The 15,855-nt window shown below is 46.5% G+C and overlaps 1 protein-coding gene across 3 annotated transcripts in view; it reads right to left on the reverse strand.

The window, feature by feature from the left end:
- Positions 1 to 15,855, reverse strand: part of LOC137623340 (queuine tRNA-ribosyltransferase accessory subunit 2) — a 257,642-nt gene that overhangs the window by 65,955 nt on the left and 175,832 nt on the right. For all 3 annotated transcript variants that reach the window (XM_068354153.1, XM_068354152.1, XM_068354151.1), the window contains exons 2-3: positions 9,651 to 9,826; positions 4,398 to 4,520 (exon numbers count right to left, since the gene is read on the reverse strand). In XM_068354153.1, coding sequence (XP_068210254.1) covers positions 4,398 to 4,520; positions 9,651 to 9,794 — 267 coding nt within the window. In that variant the 5' untranslated portion in view covers positions 9,795 to 9,826. The remainder of the gene's footprint in view (positions 1 to 4,397; positions 4,521 to 9,650; positions 9,827 to 15,855) is intronic.

Below are 15,855 nucleotides of genomic sequence, written 5' to 3' on the forward strand. Positions count from 1 at the left end.
CAGAGCCGCACTGGACTTCGGGGCCTTCCGAACGTCAAACACTTCATCTAGGATCGTGTCTTTGCCTTCACGGGGGGCGATGACTGGATCCATAAGCCCGTTAAGTTGCCTTATCAGGCTTAGGACCTGCCAGAAGGCATGTTCGGATTCCTGCTGATCTCCCTGCGGGCTGGCAGCTAAGTCTCCTGTCCCAGGGATCTCTTCCTGGGGTGAGACGTGGACATTCCCCCGGGGAGCCGTGGGTTCCTGGCGAATCCTCGACGATGATTTCGGGACGGTCTTGGAGTCCTTGGATTCCCTCCTGGGAGGGATACAGGATCCCAACAAAGAGGTTCGAGGAGCCCCTTCCTCACGAGATGATTCTCCTCCATGAAGCGAAGTCTCCCCCCTTGGTGCCGAGGGGATGACTACCGCTCCACTGGACTCCCCCGAGGACGGAAAGGTCTCGTCCACGGGAGAAGGAGAAAGCACTCGAGCAGGAGAAGAGGCCTTCGCGACAGACCTTTTGGGAACCAACTTCGCCCTGGGGGAAGTCACCACGAAGTCCACTCCTCTCTTTCTCTTCAGCGTAGGAGAGACAGCCATTGGTTTGTTACCCTGGTCGGCGAGTGCTGGCTTCATAACCCTCACTAACGCCCGCACCAGAGGACCAAACCAAGTCTGTTGCTCCAAGGACACAGAGTCCAAAATCCTCGCTAAAGGGAAAGGGATTGGGCGATCCTTTGGAGTGGACACCACAGTACTTGCCTGAAAAGAAGGTGGGGAAGAATGATGCACTAACCTCTCCTCAGTATTATCCTTGTCCTGCACTACAATCCTGTGTTTGGGTGGAGGCGATCCCGAGCGTTGTCTAGGAACACGCGTTCCTGCTGCTACCACCGGCTGCGAAATTCGCCGCGAACGATGGTCGCGCAAGGGTGAACAGTCGCGCGGGCGCCCAGGCGAGCGGTCGCGCAGGCGAATGATCGCGCGGGCGCGCGGGCGAGCGGTCGCGCGGGCGAGCGGTCGCGCGGGCGCGCAGGCGAGTGGGCGCGAGGGTGTACAGATGAATGAGCGCGTGTCCGAGGCGGCGAACGAAAGCGTTGGCACGATGGCGAGGAAACGTGCTGCCGCGTGGGTGAGAAAGATCGCTGGCGATGTAGATCAACAGGCGATCGGTGGTGAGCTGGCGAGCGCTGACGCGCAGGCGGGCGATGGCGCGTTGTCGAATGGTGACGCGTTGGCGAGCGATGGCGAGCAGCACGCGCAGGTGAGCGATCGCGCGATGGCGAGCAGCACGCGCAGGTGAGCGATCGCGCGATGGCGAGCTAGTAGATGGCGAACTATGTCCCTTCAGAACCTCCGGTCGACGAAGCGTTGGAGAACGCTTGCGCGCATTTTGTAAATCTCGCGGGCGGTCCGGAGATCGCCGATAAACAGGTGATCGCTGACGCGTAGGAGAACGCTGGTGAATAGGCGATACTAAAATCGCCTGTGCGCGCTGGTGAGCAGGTGAACGCTGGCGCGTAGGTGATCGTTGACGCGTAGGAGAACGCTGATGAATAGGCGATACTAAAATCACCTGTGCGCGCTGGTGAGCAGGTGAACGCTGGCGAGCAGGTGATCGCTGGCGCGTAGGTGACCGCTGGCGAGCAGGAGGGTGACGCGTGAGATCCTGTGAAGGAACAGGTGGCGCGGCGCGTTCACGAACAGGAACAGGAAGATCGTGGGTGCGTGGGCGAACATGTGCTTTTGACACACGCGCTGGAGAACGTGAACATGTGCTTTTGACACACGCGCTGGAGAACGTGAACGTTGTTGCGTAGACACAGGATGAGAGAGCTCAGGAGACTGATGGCACGCAGGGAGCTCAACAGGAACTGCAGGATGGTTAGAGACCACAGGGCGATGATCCTCAAAAGAGCGCTGACGCTCAGAAGAGAGCTGACGAGCAGGAGAGCACTGACGAGGAGGGCGAACATCAGGAGAGCGCCGACGAGCAGGAGAGCATTGACGAGCAGGAGAGCATTGACGAGCAGGAGAGCGCCGACGAGCGGGAGAGCGCTGACGATCAGGAGAGCGCTGACGAGCAGGAGAGCGCCTGTGCGCTAGCACTGCATGTGGAAGGGAAGAATCCCTTTGCCCCGAAGGGACCGTTGCCCATCGGGTGACGAGTTCCCCAGAAGGTGAAGATCTAGCAGGAGTTGGAGAACGGTCTGCAGAGGTCCAAAGGAGCAGGAGCTGTAGGCCGAGTACGACGAGGAGAGTCCCCTTCGGAGGAAGAAGATCCAAAAAGGCGCCTCTTAACCCCCTTATAAGGGGAAGGGAGGCCCTTGCGACGCAGCGGACGGTGAGCCTTAGGGCGGAGGCGGCCACTGGGAAGATCATCAGGACCATCAGTCCTCCGAAGGGGAGTCTCAGTCAAAGCACTTCCCTTAGAAGGAAGCTGAACAGCAGAAGAGCCCGAAGGAGTCACTTCCCCCTTCGAAGGATGTACGGAAGGGGGAGGAGAGCCCTCAGCACCATCATCCTCAACTGCACCTGCAGAGGATTGCCCAGCCACATCGGAGGCCTCTGCCACCATGACGTCGACGATAGACAGAGGGTCTACCTCTGCTACCGCCGGCGACTGCTTAACGGCGGCCCCCAACGAGACAAGGTCAATCAAGGCGACCCTGGAGGGCAAGCCCTTAAGCACCAGGGAAGCCCAAATCTGTAAGAGATCATCATTAGACAAGGAGTTATCAATGGCCTACCCCGGAGGAGGAGGGGGAACCGCCCCGCTATGGGAGGCGACGCCCTCTCCCCCCACCCAAGGTCGGGAAACAGAACTAGGGCCTGCGCTACAACTCGGCCGACTCTCCTTAGGAGCCGATCGAGGGGGAGCTTCGGAGGAGGTTTGGGCGGCGAAAGAAGAGTCCCGAGAACCTTCCTCCTTCAAGGCAACCCCCAAAGGAGAACGGTCTCTCTTGGACTTCTTCTTACACCGGCGGCCAAACCTCTCCCACTGGGAGGCAGACCACTCCCTACACTCACAACACATGTTCTCCTGGTCACACCGTCGGCCCCGACACTGAGGGCAAAGGGTGTGAAGGTCCGTATCTAAGGCCGACATAAAGGTCCCACAAGGGCGGCCAGCAACACCAGGGCACGTACGCATTGTAAAATAATAATAATGAAAGTCATCTTCAAACCAACACACAAGCTGTAGAAAGAAAAAGCAGAAAAATTAAAGGCTGTCACGAGGACGATGAACAGACACGTCTGATCACCGCCGAGCCAAAAGTGAAGTGAAGCAAGTCACCGGTGTGTGGGGGGGGGAGGGGTAGCAAGCTACCCTTTCCCTACTCCCCCCCCCAACTAGCGCGGGGGTAATTAACCCTCGTTAAAACTATTGGCTCGTCATTTCAGCTGCGCTAAAAGGTAAACCCAATGTAAATAGCGTGGTTTGTATTTCGGTTACGGAACAATTGTATTTTTCCTAACAGTACTTACCTCGAACTACTTTCTTAGGAGTATCTGGGATCTCCTCCCAACCAACCAGAATTTTGTGTAGTTTACCCTACTCCCGTTTTCTATGCAGGCTTATCTCTGGCGGAGTGATACGCGCCACGAGGCGACCCGGGGTCAGAGAGCATGCTTGTTCAGGTTTCGAGCTCCAGTAAGTTTTCTGGTCGCGTCGTGATTACATCTCGATGCGCTCTCCTTACCAAGTGCGACTCTTTGTGTTCCCAGACCCTTTGTGTCCCACGCGGTCCCCTTGTGTTCATACCTTATCCTACCTTTCCCTCTGTGTTCCTGTGTCGTTTTGGTGCTTTATTGGTTCGTCATGGAGCATCCCCGCCGTTGCCCCGGGCCTATGGCCGGTAAATCTTGTGGGGCCTTTCTTTCCAAGCCGGAAGTCGACCCCCACCCTTTGTGTTCGTCGTGTAGGGGCAACAAAGGAAAAGATCACTCTAGTAGTAAATTGTAATAAGTCCAGCCTGTAGTATTCAAAAGTATATTTTTCAGTTTTGAAATCGACATTATACCGTAAAATGTTTTAAATTTTACAAGTAAGTGTCTGTCAAACTGAGCGTCTGGAGAGGAAGCAATATGAACTCCAGGGGAGATTGCTAGGAATAGAGCTTTTGATCTTTGAGACAGCATTCACTTTACTTGAAACACAAGTTTACAGAAGCCTAATCTACTGAGTGGTGATGTAATGGCAGGTGGTTTCAAAACTTTGCCCCACGATTCCAATTTAATGGACATGGTTAAGTGAATTTTTAGCATACTCTATATTCTTTTATGATGGTATCAATAGTTCATCACTGAATAGTCAAATCAGTGGTTGGGAAATTGGTGGATAAAGACATTTTACTGAACAGTACAGTACTGTATTATGAAACTGCATATTATTTTTTATAAAAGCTTACCTTTAGTGCAGCAAAGTGTGCAACACCTTTCTTAAATGCTGTGAGGGTTTTACTATGGTCACAAAAATGTTGAGCAGGGACACAAATTGGCCTTTCTTTCTGTACAACAAGGTGAAGATTATCCTGAAAAAAATAATAAAGATACACAAGTCAAAATATGTGAATAACATAGAATAAACTTAAAATTATAAACTTTCAAAGTAATACAGTATCATACTTTTTAAAGTAATTAATATCTTTTACTAACTTCCTGTATACAGACCTGAGTCCTTTATCTAGGAGAATAGATAACAGCAACCCTGGAACATGGTAATTAAAATCATAACAAGGTGTAATGACTGGTAGGTAGTACTTACCTGTTAATAGCAACCAGGCCACCAACTTGGCTCACTGATAACTCAATTAAAAGGAAGCCTGGGTGGGAAGATGTCTCCTTCCCAAATAGCTGGAAACTCAACCTAGGAACTCAAAACTCGAGCATTTTGTATGTTAAAAGAGTAAGGATTCCTAACACCTCGTGAATCCCTGTAGGAGGACCTGCATGTTTCATGGCCCTGGCTTTTAAGGGTTGTTCTAGAGCCTGAATCCTCCGTGTTGTACACCCGGAAAAAGAAATGGGTTAGCTGATGCTGTTTCTTGAAGACCATTTCAAGATTATGGGTTTGCATGGCTACATCACACTCCCCCTCGTAAGAAGTATGGGAAAAAGACTCTCTCATGCTTGATCATGGAACATCTACACACGGCATACCTAATTATCAGATCGAGTCCAGATAGTGAGGTCTTTCAAAGCTGTACCCTAAAAGAGGGGAAGATCTAAAGGAAAAGAAAAGGCCAGTCATACTTTACTTTCATCCCAGTCTTACTCGTAAGAGTCAAATGTTCACCTCAGAGGCAGCGTGAAGACAACAGAAAATGATGTGGACGTTTCAAAGCTGCCAGATGGAGCTCTTGAATGCCGGACTAACTCTGGCATAAATGCGATTGAAAAGTAGCAGGTGACTGGAGAGACTTTGAACATTTCTGGATCAAGGAATACTCCAGAGCTATGCAAATCAGCTGAAGACCTTCAGTGTCATGCAAAGTAACCGCTTTGACTTCTAGATGGTCGAGGTGTCACCTGGGCGAGTAATAAGGAGATGGAGCAGCTTGGTGATCAAACAACTAGGAAGTTTTGGTTACGCCAGCAGAGGTATACTTTCGGAAGGAAGGCTGTTGAGCCCTGCTCAACGTCCCTTATAGACTGTGCCCTTATCTGGCCTGCCTGTCCATTAGAAATGCTGTCCCAATGCCAGAAAAACATGAAATAGTAATGGAAGACGTCGGGAGTCTCCCATCGGAACGAGACGGTCTTTAAAGGAGAGAAGCTGAAAGCGCTTTCCTTAAAGCACAATAGGTGATCCTGGGATAGGATACAATCCACCCCCTGGATTGAATTGGTTTTATACCTTAGAGACCTTCTATACGTAAAGAACTGACTTTATTGATTTGTCCCAAGATAAACTATCTGGTCTAACAAGAAACATTTGTTAAGGCGACGTTAAGTGATGTATCTCGTGCTTTGCCAGAATTAGTCAAATGGATGAAAGTCTATACCTGAAACTCTACTGACAAGACCTCTGATGAACAGAGGTTTGGATATGGCTCAGACTTGAGTGGCAGGCTCAACCGGGGAGAGGCCTGTGAGACAGTGTCCTGTCTTTCTTGAACAATAGGTGTCCCTGATGGTGTGATGCTATCCAAATTCCTGTATTGAGGTATCTCGCCCTCTCAAGACTAGAATGCCTTGGTGGCTTATGTATGTGGCCTCCAGCTTGGAAATAAGTCCAAACAGGAAACTCGATCCAGCAAGTTCAGTCTAATTGGTATCCAGTCTTCTGAGTATCAAACGTGGCAGTTGAAAGGAGAAGTTTGGAATGGAAAGCTAGAAATGATGTCTTCTTTACTGTGGCCCAAATTTTTCCCTGGAAGACCGCTGAAGCCGATAACCCATGACGCAGGGCTCTGCTAAGGCTAAAGGATGAAAAGGGGAGGACAACAGAGTGAAGAGACCAGTTACTTCATTCGCCTCTGCCAATTTCTTTCATCATCAGAGACATTGGTGACCCCAACTGGAGATATCACAGATGAACTGTTTCCCAACCCCCTCCCCTTCGCCGGATTGTTAACCTCAAAAAAGCTACGAGCCTGGGAAAAACAAGAGGGTGCCCGAAAGTTCGGGCACTTTCCATAAAAAAAGCCGGTGGGGGGGATAGTCATTCTCTCGTGAGGCTTGGCAGTCTATCTTGAAAAGAGGAACAATTTGCCAAATGTGTCTGGCAAAGGCCCAAGAAAGAAGGCAGTGACTGGGATTTTCACAAAGCCTAGAGATTGGAGGGACATAGAATCCACATCTACCCTCCAATTTGGCATTGAAAATTTTCTGAGTTCTGCTTAACTGAAGCCAAGTGGGTGACAGTTCAAAGATATAATCTAATGGGATCCAAGTGACCCTATGCATTGGATACGAAGGGGATGGTGTTTCACCAAAAGTCAACCATAAACTGATGATAAGAATTGATGCCAACTGCATCTGGTGTTACATGGCGGTCACCCCTCCCCTTGTTAATGGCAGAGACAATTATTGTACCTTGAGTCTCCTTCTAAAAATGGGTCTAACTGAATAGGATTGTTTAAGATCAGCTTCTTTACTTCCAAAGGATAATCTTGGAAAAGACAAATTACAGTTCATGTAGGCAGAGCAATTACTCCCACGTATCACTCTTATTGGTGCCACGGGGGAATGGATTTGGAAGAATTTTTACACTACTCCTCGAAAAGGAGAGTGAGGACGACGAGCAGACTAAGATAAAAATCCCTGAATGCCAACGTACTGACATCCTTGAAAGCTGACATGAGGATATTCCGAAGAGTCCAGGTAATATTCCTGAGCAGGGGAGGGACTAGATCACAGCATTTTATCCTGAACAGTAGCATCTGTAGGCCTCCCTTACAGGGATGACTACTTGGGTTTAAAAGTTTAAATGCTAATAATGAACTGCAGAGGCAAGGGAAATTGACAATGCTCTAGAGACTGACCATATATTCATATGGTCAGCGACCAAGCCCCTTCTCCACCCAAGCTAGGACAAGGGAGACCCAGGCAATGGCTGCTGATGACTCAGAAAGGTAGCCCTATGGGCTCTCCCAACCACCCATCCTTAGTTTACAAGGATGTTGATTTTGCAGACACAAGAAACTATCGACTCGCCCATCCAGCAGAATGCCAGACAGGGACGTTTCCCACAGGCCACCACAATTTAGTCCTTGAAGAGGAATGCGACGCTGGTGAAGAAAATCCTGTGAGTGTGCCTAGAAAATCTGCACTGTCATGGAAAGCTCCTTCAATGGTGGTGAAGGTAGACTGCAGACAACATAGGCTATTTTATTCCAATGATCCCTGATGGGGGTCTGTAGGCTGGATCTGGAATAACTATTACAACCTGGAGAAGCAGTGACCAAAGGGAGCCTGGAAGAGCTTCCCGGAGGAAAACAAAGGAAGATTGGGCCTCATGGCTTTGCTGGAGGTCTAGTGAAGATTTGTAGGACGCCCGAGGCGTCAATGATCCTCCTTCGTAGAGGATGGATCAGGACAAGGTTGACAAGCAATGTTGTGAGTGTGCTCTGGAGGAGGACCTCCTGAAGGACAATGCCTAAAGAGAAGTTCCTCAAAGTTGTAACAGATCTACAAATTCCATGAAGTTCCATGAAGCTTCAGATGAAGGATGCCAGAGGCGGCAGGGATCCTCCTCTGAAGAGGAAAGATCAAGACATAGTTGACAAGCAACCTTGTGAGCTTGCTCCTCCGAGGGACAACACCTTGAAGGAGGACCTCCTGAAGTGAAAATGCCTTCAAAGATGTTGCAAGCCTAGAAGTTCCATGCAGGTCAGGATGGAGAACGGTAAAGGTGACAGAGATCTTCCTCCAAAGAGGACGAAACTAAAGGAGAACATTCCGAGGACAATGACTGGACTGCAGATGATAACTGTTTTCGAAGTTGCCCGCTAGATCTAGAAGGTTTTTAACAATCAGGATGAAGGCACGTCAAGGGCTTAAAAAAAAAAAAAAAAAAAAAGACAAATAACATGCTCTTAGGAATAGAAGAGCTCTGGAAAAGGATCTCCTTGAGAATAAAGCCTGAAGCTACAGCTGAGAAGGTCTTCGAAGTCATTGTCAGCCTAGTCCTCCAAGATGGCCAGCATTGAGGAGATCCCGAAGTGTCCTAGGGACGTCCCTGAGCAAGAGTGACCGGTAGGGCATGTAGACATTAAACCTCTCAAGAAACCATGCAAAGAAACCTAGAGAGTCCTAAAGGAACTCTCCGGGTTGGTCAGCCTGTGCTTCGGGATATTATTCTTCAATTTGCCAAATCACAAGGTAAAAATTAAAAAATAGAAAAATCTTCCCTCAGGAGGAAGCCTTTTTGCATCTCCGGAAAAACGAGATAAACTCCAAACCTCGAGGTTCGTAAAAGGTTATAGGAATTCCTCTTTCCGGACCGGCCTCTGAAGAGTGCCGATGGAAATGGGGAAAGGGGAAGAGATTGCAAGCGATTTCAAGGACCCCTGAGGAGAAGGGATCCTGTTTCCTCCAGGACTGCTTCACTTTGAAGGATGACCTCCCAGCCCCAGTGATCACCAGGCAGGGACGTAATCAAAGGACCACCAACACACACAAGTGTTACCAAAACTGCGTTCAAATCTGCATGATAAGTACAGCAGTCACAAACACACAAAGGAAGGGAGAGAAAGAAATTTATAAAGAAAATTCTAAATATAGTTTCCAAAGTAAAAAGTGCCAAAGTTTCCATCATAGAAGAACAAGTGTAATCTCTGACAGCTGAACTCCAATCAGGGTTACAGTGAGCTAGAGGGGAGGCGGTCGCCTCCCTTACTGCCAGCAGGGTAATTACCTGCCGGTTGTTTACACCTCGTTCAAAGTTTTAACTGCCGTGCTCCAGCTTCACTGTCATCCTTCTCCTATAGCAGAGAACGATGGTTTGTATTTGTGTAGGGACAAATAGGTATCTAATTCATCAAAAGCTCTTTTATTTTCATTCTTAATTATGGTAAAGTACTTTGTCTCATTCCAGTTTAAGGGATTCACAGTACAATTTGGCAATAGCATAAAAAAAATTCTCATAAAGGTTATCACTATAAATCCTTGGAATTACTAAATCATAACTTTAAAAAATAACGTCAACGTGAGCAAACCTGAGTAAGATGTGGTGCACTGCCTCCCAAAGTTGTAACCAAGAACAAAGGAGTTTCATGAATCATGTCAGGCTGACCTCTTAAATTTGAAATTTTCCCAATTCTCCCACCAGCCTTGCCAACACATTCAACAGTGAACTTCATTTCCTCACTTGATTCTTTGTGCTCTTCTGATTCTGAATAAAAAAATATAAATCTTGAAGTAAAATATAATGATACAACTAAATGTCTTGTTTCGAAGCAAAGTGTTGAAAGAAACATTTTGCACATTTAATGCACAGCTGTGAAATACAGTATAGTGCTACACATTAAAAAAAAAAAAAAATCAATTTGTATTTTTCCTTATCAAAAATACAGTACCTGACTGCTTTAATAGAAGTATGATTTCAATGTAGATCGAACTCTGCTATTAAAATTCATAACGAGGTGCTGGTAGTTACCGGCAGGTAGAGATGAAGCCAACCCCATGACCCCAATAGCACACTGAGAAGCTACTTGCAAGGTGGTTGAGGAGGCAAAACTGTAACTTAAATGACTTGGATTTGTAGTTAGGAAAAATACAAATTTCTTTTTAAATTTTTCTAATTTGTTCATACATGAATTAAACTCTCATTTTTTAATAGAAGACTGGTAATGTCAAATGAGTGAAGGAGAATTGGACAAAAAGTGGAGGGAAAAGTGAGAGTAAGTGAAACTTCTGGGCAGAAAAACTGCTTATGAAAGAGGGTTCAAGGGGGGCGAGCCCTCTAGTCTAAAAAGTATGAACATTTTGAAAGTAGAAAGGTTTGCATGTGTGATATGAAATAGCATGAAGAAATGACAAATTGTTTGAGTACAGTACTGTATAATGATTGAGAGTTGATATGCAACGACGCATGTTTTACTCAATATTGGATGTTGTGTAAATATTACGAACAGAAATATTGAAAGGTTACCTGCAGTGAATGGGAAGACAATATGCCCAGGATTTGTGAGAGGAATTGGAGAGATGCGTACGCCTCGATACAAAATTTCAAGAATTTGTTACGAATGACGGAATGTGGATGAAAGAGGTTGATTCTTATGTGATTAATGGAGTGAATAAGAAGTATATTGAAAATTTATGAAGAAGAACACTGTAGTATGATAGTGCATACAATATATGAAATGATCAAAGCGAGGTTAGGTGAGAAATTCAACGTGCAACCGACTTAATATTCCTACATAGAATATTAGGAGTCAGTTGTATGTTAAGACTAATGAGAGTGATAGGAGTAAACATATCACATGGTGTAGAAGTGTATGCTATGGAGGATGTGAAATTACACAAACACAATGAAAGTCTAACAAGTGTTAAGATTTGGTGGCATACAAATCTGGGTATTGAAGGTAATAATCAAGATATGCTCTCAGTGGATGGCTGTAAGTCATATTATATAATAAGGAGAGTACCATATGCATATGATGCTGTGTTAGAGTATATTTACAAGTATATAAAGGTATATATATTTGAAAAAAAAGAAATAGAAAATATACAAGTTGGGGATAAGCTATGAGTGATGAGTACTGTTGTGAAGGTTGGTGACAAAAGGTGTGTTCCAGGTTATCATGTAATGACTGGTGAAATTTAGTTATGAGAATAAGAATATGAAAAGTGGATTGAGAAAATTATATTGAGTGATAATTTGAATGAAAGTGAGATGCAGAAGGTATATAGTATTTTGTGGGAAAGGTGAGTCAGGGAGATGAGGATTTCGGAATGTCATGGTTGCCTGAGTTTAAGATCGATTTGAGTGAGGATACCCTTATACATCAGAGACCCCGTTATTTTCCACTGATTACAAGAGAAATTGAGGAGCAGCGTGAAGAGTTAGAAAGAGTGGGTGTGAATGAGCCAAGTGAGAGTCCACGGAATAGTCCAATAGTACCTGTGAGGAAGCCAGATGGAAGTCTACAAATGTGCATAGATTGTAAAGGGTGAATGAGGTTACTGTTAAAGATAGGTTTCCAATGAGTGCTTTAACTATGTGTGTACACTATATAGTGTGCAAGTAGACCATTCACTTCTGTTTCAATAACAAAAAGACATTATCAGTTTAAGAACTTGAGTTTTGGATTGGCTAATGCACATAAGGCCTTTCAAAGAACCATGAATATTACGATGAGTGAATTTTTTAAGAATTTATTTAATTCTAGATAATATTATGACAGTGAATGAATCAATTAAAGACCATATGTAATGCAATGTAAGGGAAGTTGTTATAGGTTGGAATAAAAACAAAAGTATCAAAGTGTGAGTGGTTTGCTAAAATATGATATTTTAATTATAAAATAAATTTTTGAATATACTTACCCGGTGAATATATAGCTGCAACTCTGTTGCTCGACAGACAAAAAACTGTACAAAAAAACTCGCCAGCGATCGCTATACAGGTTGCGGGTGTGCCTATCAGCGCCAACTGTCGGCCAGATACCAAACTCCATGTAAACAAAGACTCAATTTTCTCCTCATCCCACTGCGTCTCTATTGGGGAGGAAGGGAGGGTCGTTTAATTTATATTCACCGGGTAAGTATATTCAAAAATTTATTTTATAATTAAAATATCATTTTTAAATATTTAACTTAGCCGGTGAATATATAGCTGATTCACACCCAGGGTGGTGGGTAGAGACCAGTTAAATATGTTTACATCTTATGAGCTAAGAGTTTTTATTTCATTTAGAAGTTATCAAAATAACAAAAACTAAATAAATAGGTACCTGGTAAGGAAGTCGACTTAGACGATTACTCTGCCTTATAAGTGCGTCTTCCTTACGGAGCCTCGCGATCCTCTTAGGATGCTGACAGACCCCTAGGAGCTGAAGTATCAAGGGCTGCAACCCATACAACAGGACCTCATCAAACCCCTAATCTGGGCGCTCTCAAGAAATGACTTTGACCACCCGCCAAATCAACCAGGATGCGAAAGGCTTCTTAGCCTTCCGGACAACCCATAAAAAACAACATTTCAAGAGACAGATTAAAAGGATATGGAATTAGGGAATTGAAGTGGTTGAGCCCTCACCCACTACTGCACTCGCTGCTACGAATGGTCCCAGTGTGCAGCAGTTCTCGTAAAGAGACTGGACACCTTTCAAGTAAAATGACGCGAACACTGACTTGCTTCTCCAATAGGTTGCGTCCATTATACTTTGCAGAGATATATTTTGCTTAAAGGCCACGGAAGTTGTTACAGCTCTAACTTCGTGCGTCTTCACCTTAAGCAAAGTTCGGTCTTCCTCACTCAGATGTGAATGAGCTTCTCGTATTAACAATCTGATAAAGTCTGACCAAGCATTCTTTGACATAGGCGAGGATGGTTTCTTAACTGAACACCATAAAGCTTCAGATTTGCCTCGTAAAGGTTTAGTACGCTTTAAATAGAACTTAAGAGCTCTAACAGGGCATAAGACTCTTTCTAGTTCATTGCCTACGATCTCCGATAAGCTGGGAATATCGAAAGATTTAGGCCAAGGCCGAGAAGGTAGCTCATTTTTGGCTAGAAAACCAAGTTGCAGCGAACAAGTGGCTTTTTCCGACGAAAATCCGATGTTCTTGCTGAAGGCATGAATCTCACTGACTCTTTTAGCCGAGGTAAAGCATACCAGGAAAAGAGTCTTAAGAGTGAGATCTTTCAGGGAGGCTGATTGTAACGGCTCCAACCTGTCTGACATGAGGAATCTTAGTACCACGTCTAAATTCCATCCAGGGGTAGCCAAACGACGCTCCTTGGTGGTCTCAAAAGACTTAAGGAGGTCTTGCAGATCTTTATGTTGGAAAGATCTAAACCTCTATGCCGGAAGACCGATGCCAACATGCTTCTGTAGCCCTTGATAGTGGGAGCTGAAAGGGATCGTCCTTTTCTCAGGTATAAGAGAAAATCAGCTATTTGAGCTACAGAGGTACTGGTCGAGGATACAGACACTGACTTGCACCAGTCTCGGAAGACTTCCCACTTCGATTGGTAGACTCTAATGGAAGACGCTCTCCTTGCTCTAGCAATCGCACTGGCTGCCTCCTTCGAAAAGCCTCTAGCTCTCGAGAGTCTTTCGATAGTCTGAAGGCAGTCAGACGAAGAGCGTGGAGGCTTTGGAGTACCTTCTTTACGTGTGGCTGACATAGAAGGTCTACCCTTAGAGGAAGACTTCTGGGAACGTCTACTAACCATCGAAGTATCCCGGTGAACCATTCTCTCGCGGGCCAGAGGGGAGCAACTAACGTCAACCTTGTCCCTTCGTGAGAGGCAAACTTCTGCAGTACCTTGTTGACAATCTTGAACGGTGGGAATGCGTAGAGATCCAGATGTGACCAATCTAGGAGGAAAGCATCTATATGTATTGCTGCTGGGTCCGGGACTGGAGAGCTATAGATTGTAAGCCTCTTGGTCAGCGAGGTTGCAAAGAGATCTATGGATGGTTTACCCCAAGTGGCCCAAAGTCTCTTGCACACATCCTTGTGGAGGGTCCATTCGGTTGGAATTACTTGCCCTTTCCGACTGAGACAATCTGCTATGACGTTCAAGTCGCCTTGGATGAACCTCGTTACTAGGGAGATGTCTTGACTTTTTGACCAGAAGAGCAGGTCCCTTGCGATCTCGTACAACGTCAGTGAGTGGGTACCTCCTTGTTTGGAGATGTACGCCAAGGCCGTGGTGTTGTCCGAGTTTACTTCCACCACTTTGCCTCGAAGGAGATACTCGAAGCTTTTCAAGGCCAGATGAACTGCCAACAGCTCCTTGCAGTTGATATGCATGCTTCTCTGACTCGAGTTCCACAGACCTGAGCATTCCCGACCGTCCAGTGTCGCGCCCCAGCCCAAGTGCGATGCGTCCGAGAAGAGAACGTGGTGGGGAGTCTGAACAGCCAGGGGAAGACCCTCTCTTAGGTTGATATTGTCCTTCCACCAAGTCAGACAAGACTTTATCTTTCCGGAAATCGGGATCGAGACCGCTTCTAGCGTCTTGTCCTTTTTCCAGTGAAAAGCCAGATGGTATTGAAGAGGACGGAGGTGTAGTCTTCCTAGTGATACAAACTGTTCCAGGGATGACAGCGTCCCCACCAGACTAATCCACAGCCTGACTGAGCAGCGTTCCTTCTTCAGCATCTTCTGGATGGATAGCAGGGCTTGATCTATTCTGGGGGCTGATCGTCTTGTTGTTCAGCAACGTCCTAATCAGATAGTTCCTCATCCGAAAACTGATGAGGAAACGGCAACGGAGTGGGCAACGTCTGGCTCGCTGAGTCCGGTCGCACTGGTGCATGCGTGACGGAGCCGGATGCAACGTCATGGAATTGCTGCACAGTCTGTGAACTGTCAACAACCATGGGTGCGCGAGGAAGCACAGCGTCCACCCGAGACTGTCTAGACCGTCTGGGTTGTGCAGTCAACACCATACCGGGTTGCTGAGGTTGACGCACCGCGTCAAAACAAGTCACCTCTGATGGTTGTTGAACGTCCTGAACGTCAACAACCACCTCCGAGCGTCGCTTAACGTCAAAGTGCGGCTGGCAACCCACACTGGGTCGCATCGGTGGAGGAACCACCTCAACTGGTAGACGCGAGAAGGTTACCTCAGCGTCAACAGGACGCACAACCGACCGGTTGGAAGGTTGTTGGCCAGAAGGTTCGGCAGCAACCTTCTCCGCATTAAAGTCCTCTATCAAGGACGCAAGCTTGGACTGCATGTCTTGCAGCAAAGCCCCTTTAGGGTCTACGGGAGCAGGTGCGGCAACAGACGGGGTTAGCGACTGAGGCGGTACCGCTTTCCATCCCTGAAAGCCTTGTATATGCATGACATAATTGTACAGCAAAACTTCAAAGGCTCGAAAACAGCTGTGAAGTTGACCTGTAAAAAACTTGGAGCGTCTCCTGGCCAGGCGCCAGGGAGAGTCTACGAGATTTGAAAAGTCTATCTGGGCAGAGGCAGGAACTCCCAAGCCGAGAACTTCTCTCGTGTCATATCAGACACTCGCTTTATAAGCCAGTTTAAAAGGAGAGCAAGAGAGCACTAGCTTATAAACAACGGCTTCGAAGTAGCTAGGCCTAGTGTAAGCTCTGACGTTTAGGCGAACGAGGAGCAGCAGTTACAAAAAGATCCGGACAAAGATCCTTAAAAATCAGCATGATTTAATTAAAGTCCATAGAGGGCTAAGCAGCTTTAGGCTCCTCTCCGTCTGACAGAGTCCT

The sequence above is a fragment of the Palaemon carinicauda genome, chromosome 30, assembly GCF_036898095.1.
Source record: "Palaemon carinicauda isolate YSFRI2023 chromosome 30, ASM3689809v2, whole genome shotgun sequence".
In the NCBI taxonomy this organism is placed as follows: domain Eukaryota; kingdom Metazoa; phylum Arthropoda; class Malacostraca; order Decapoda; family Palaemonidae; genus Palaemon; species Palaemon carinicauda.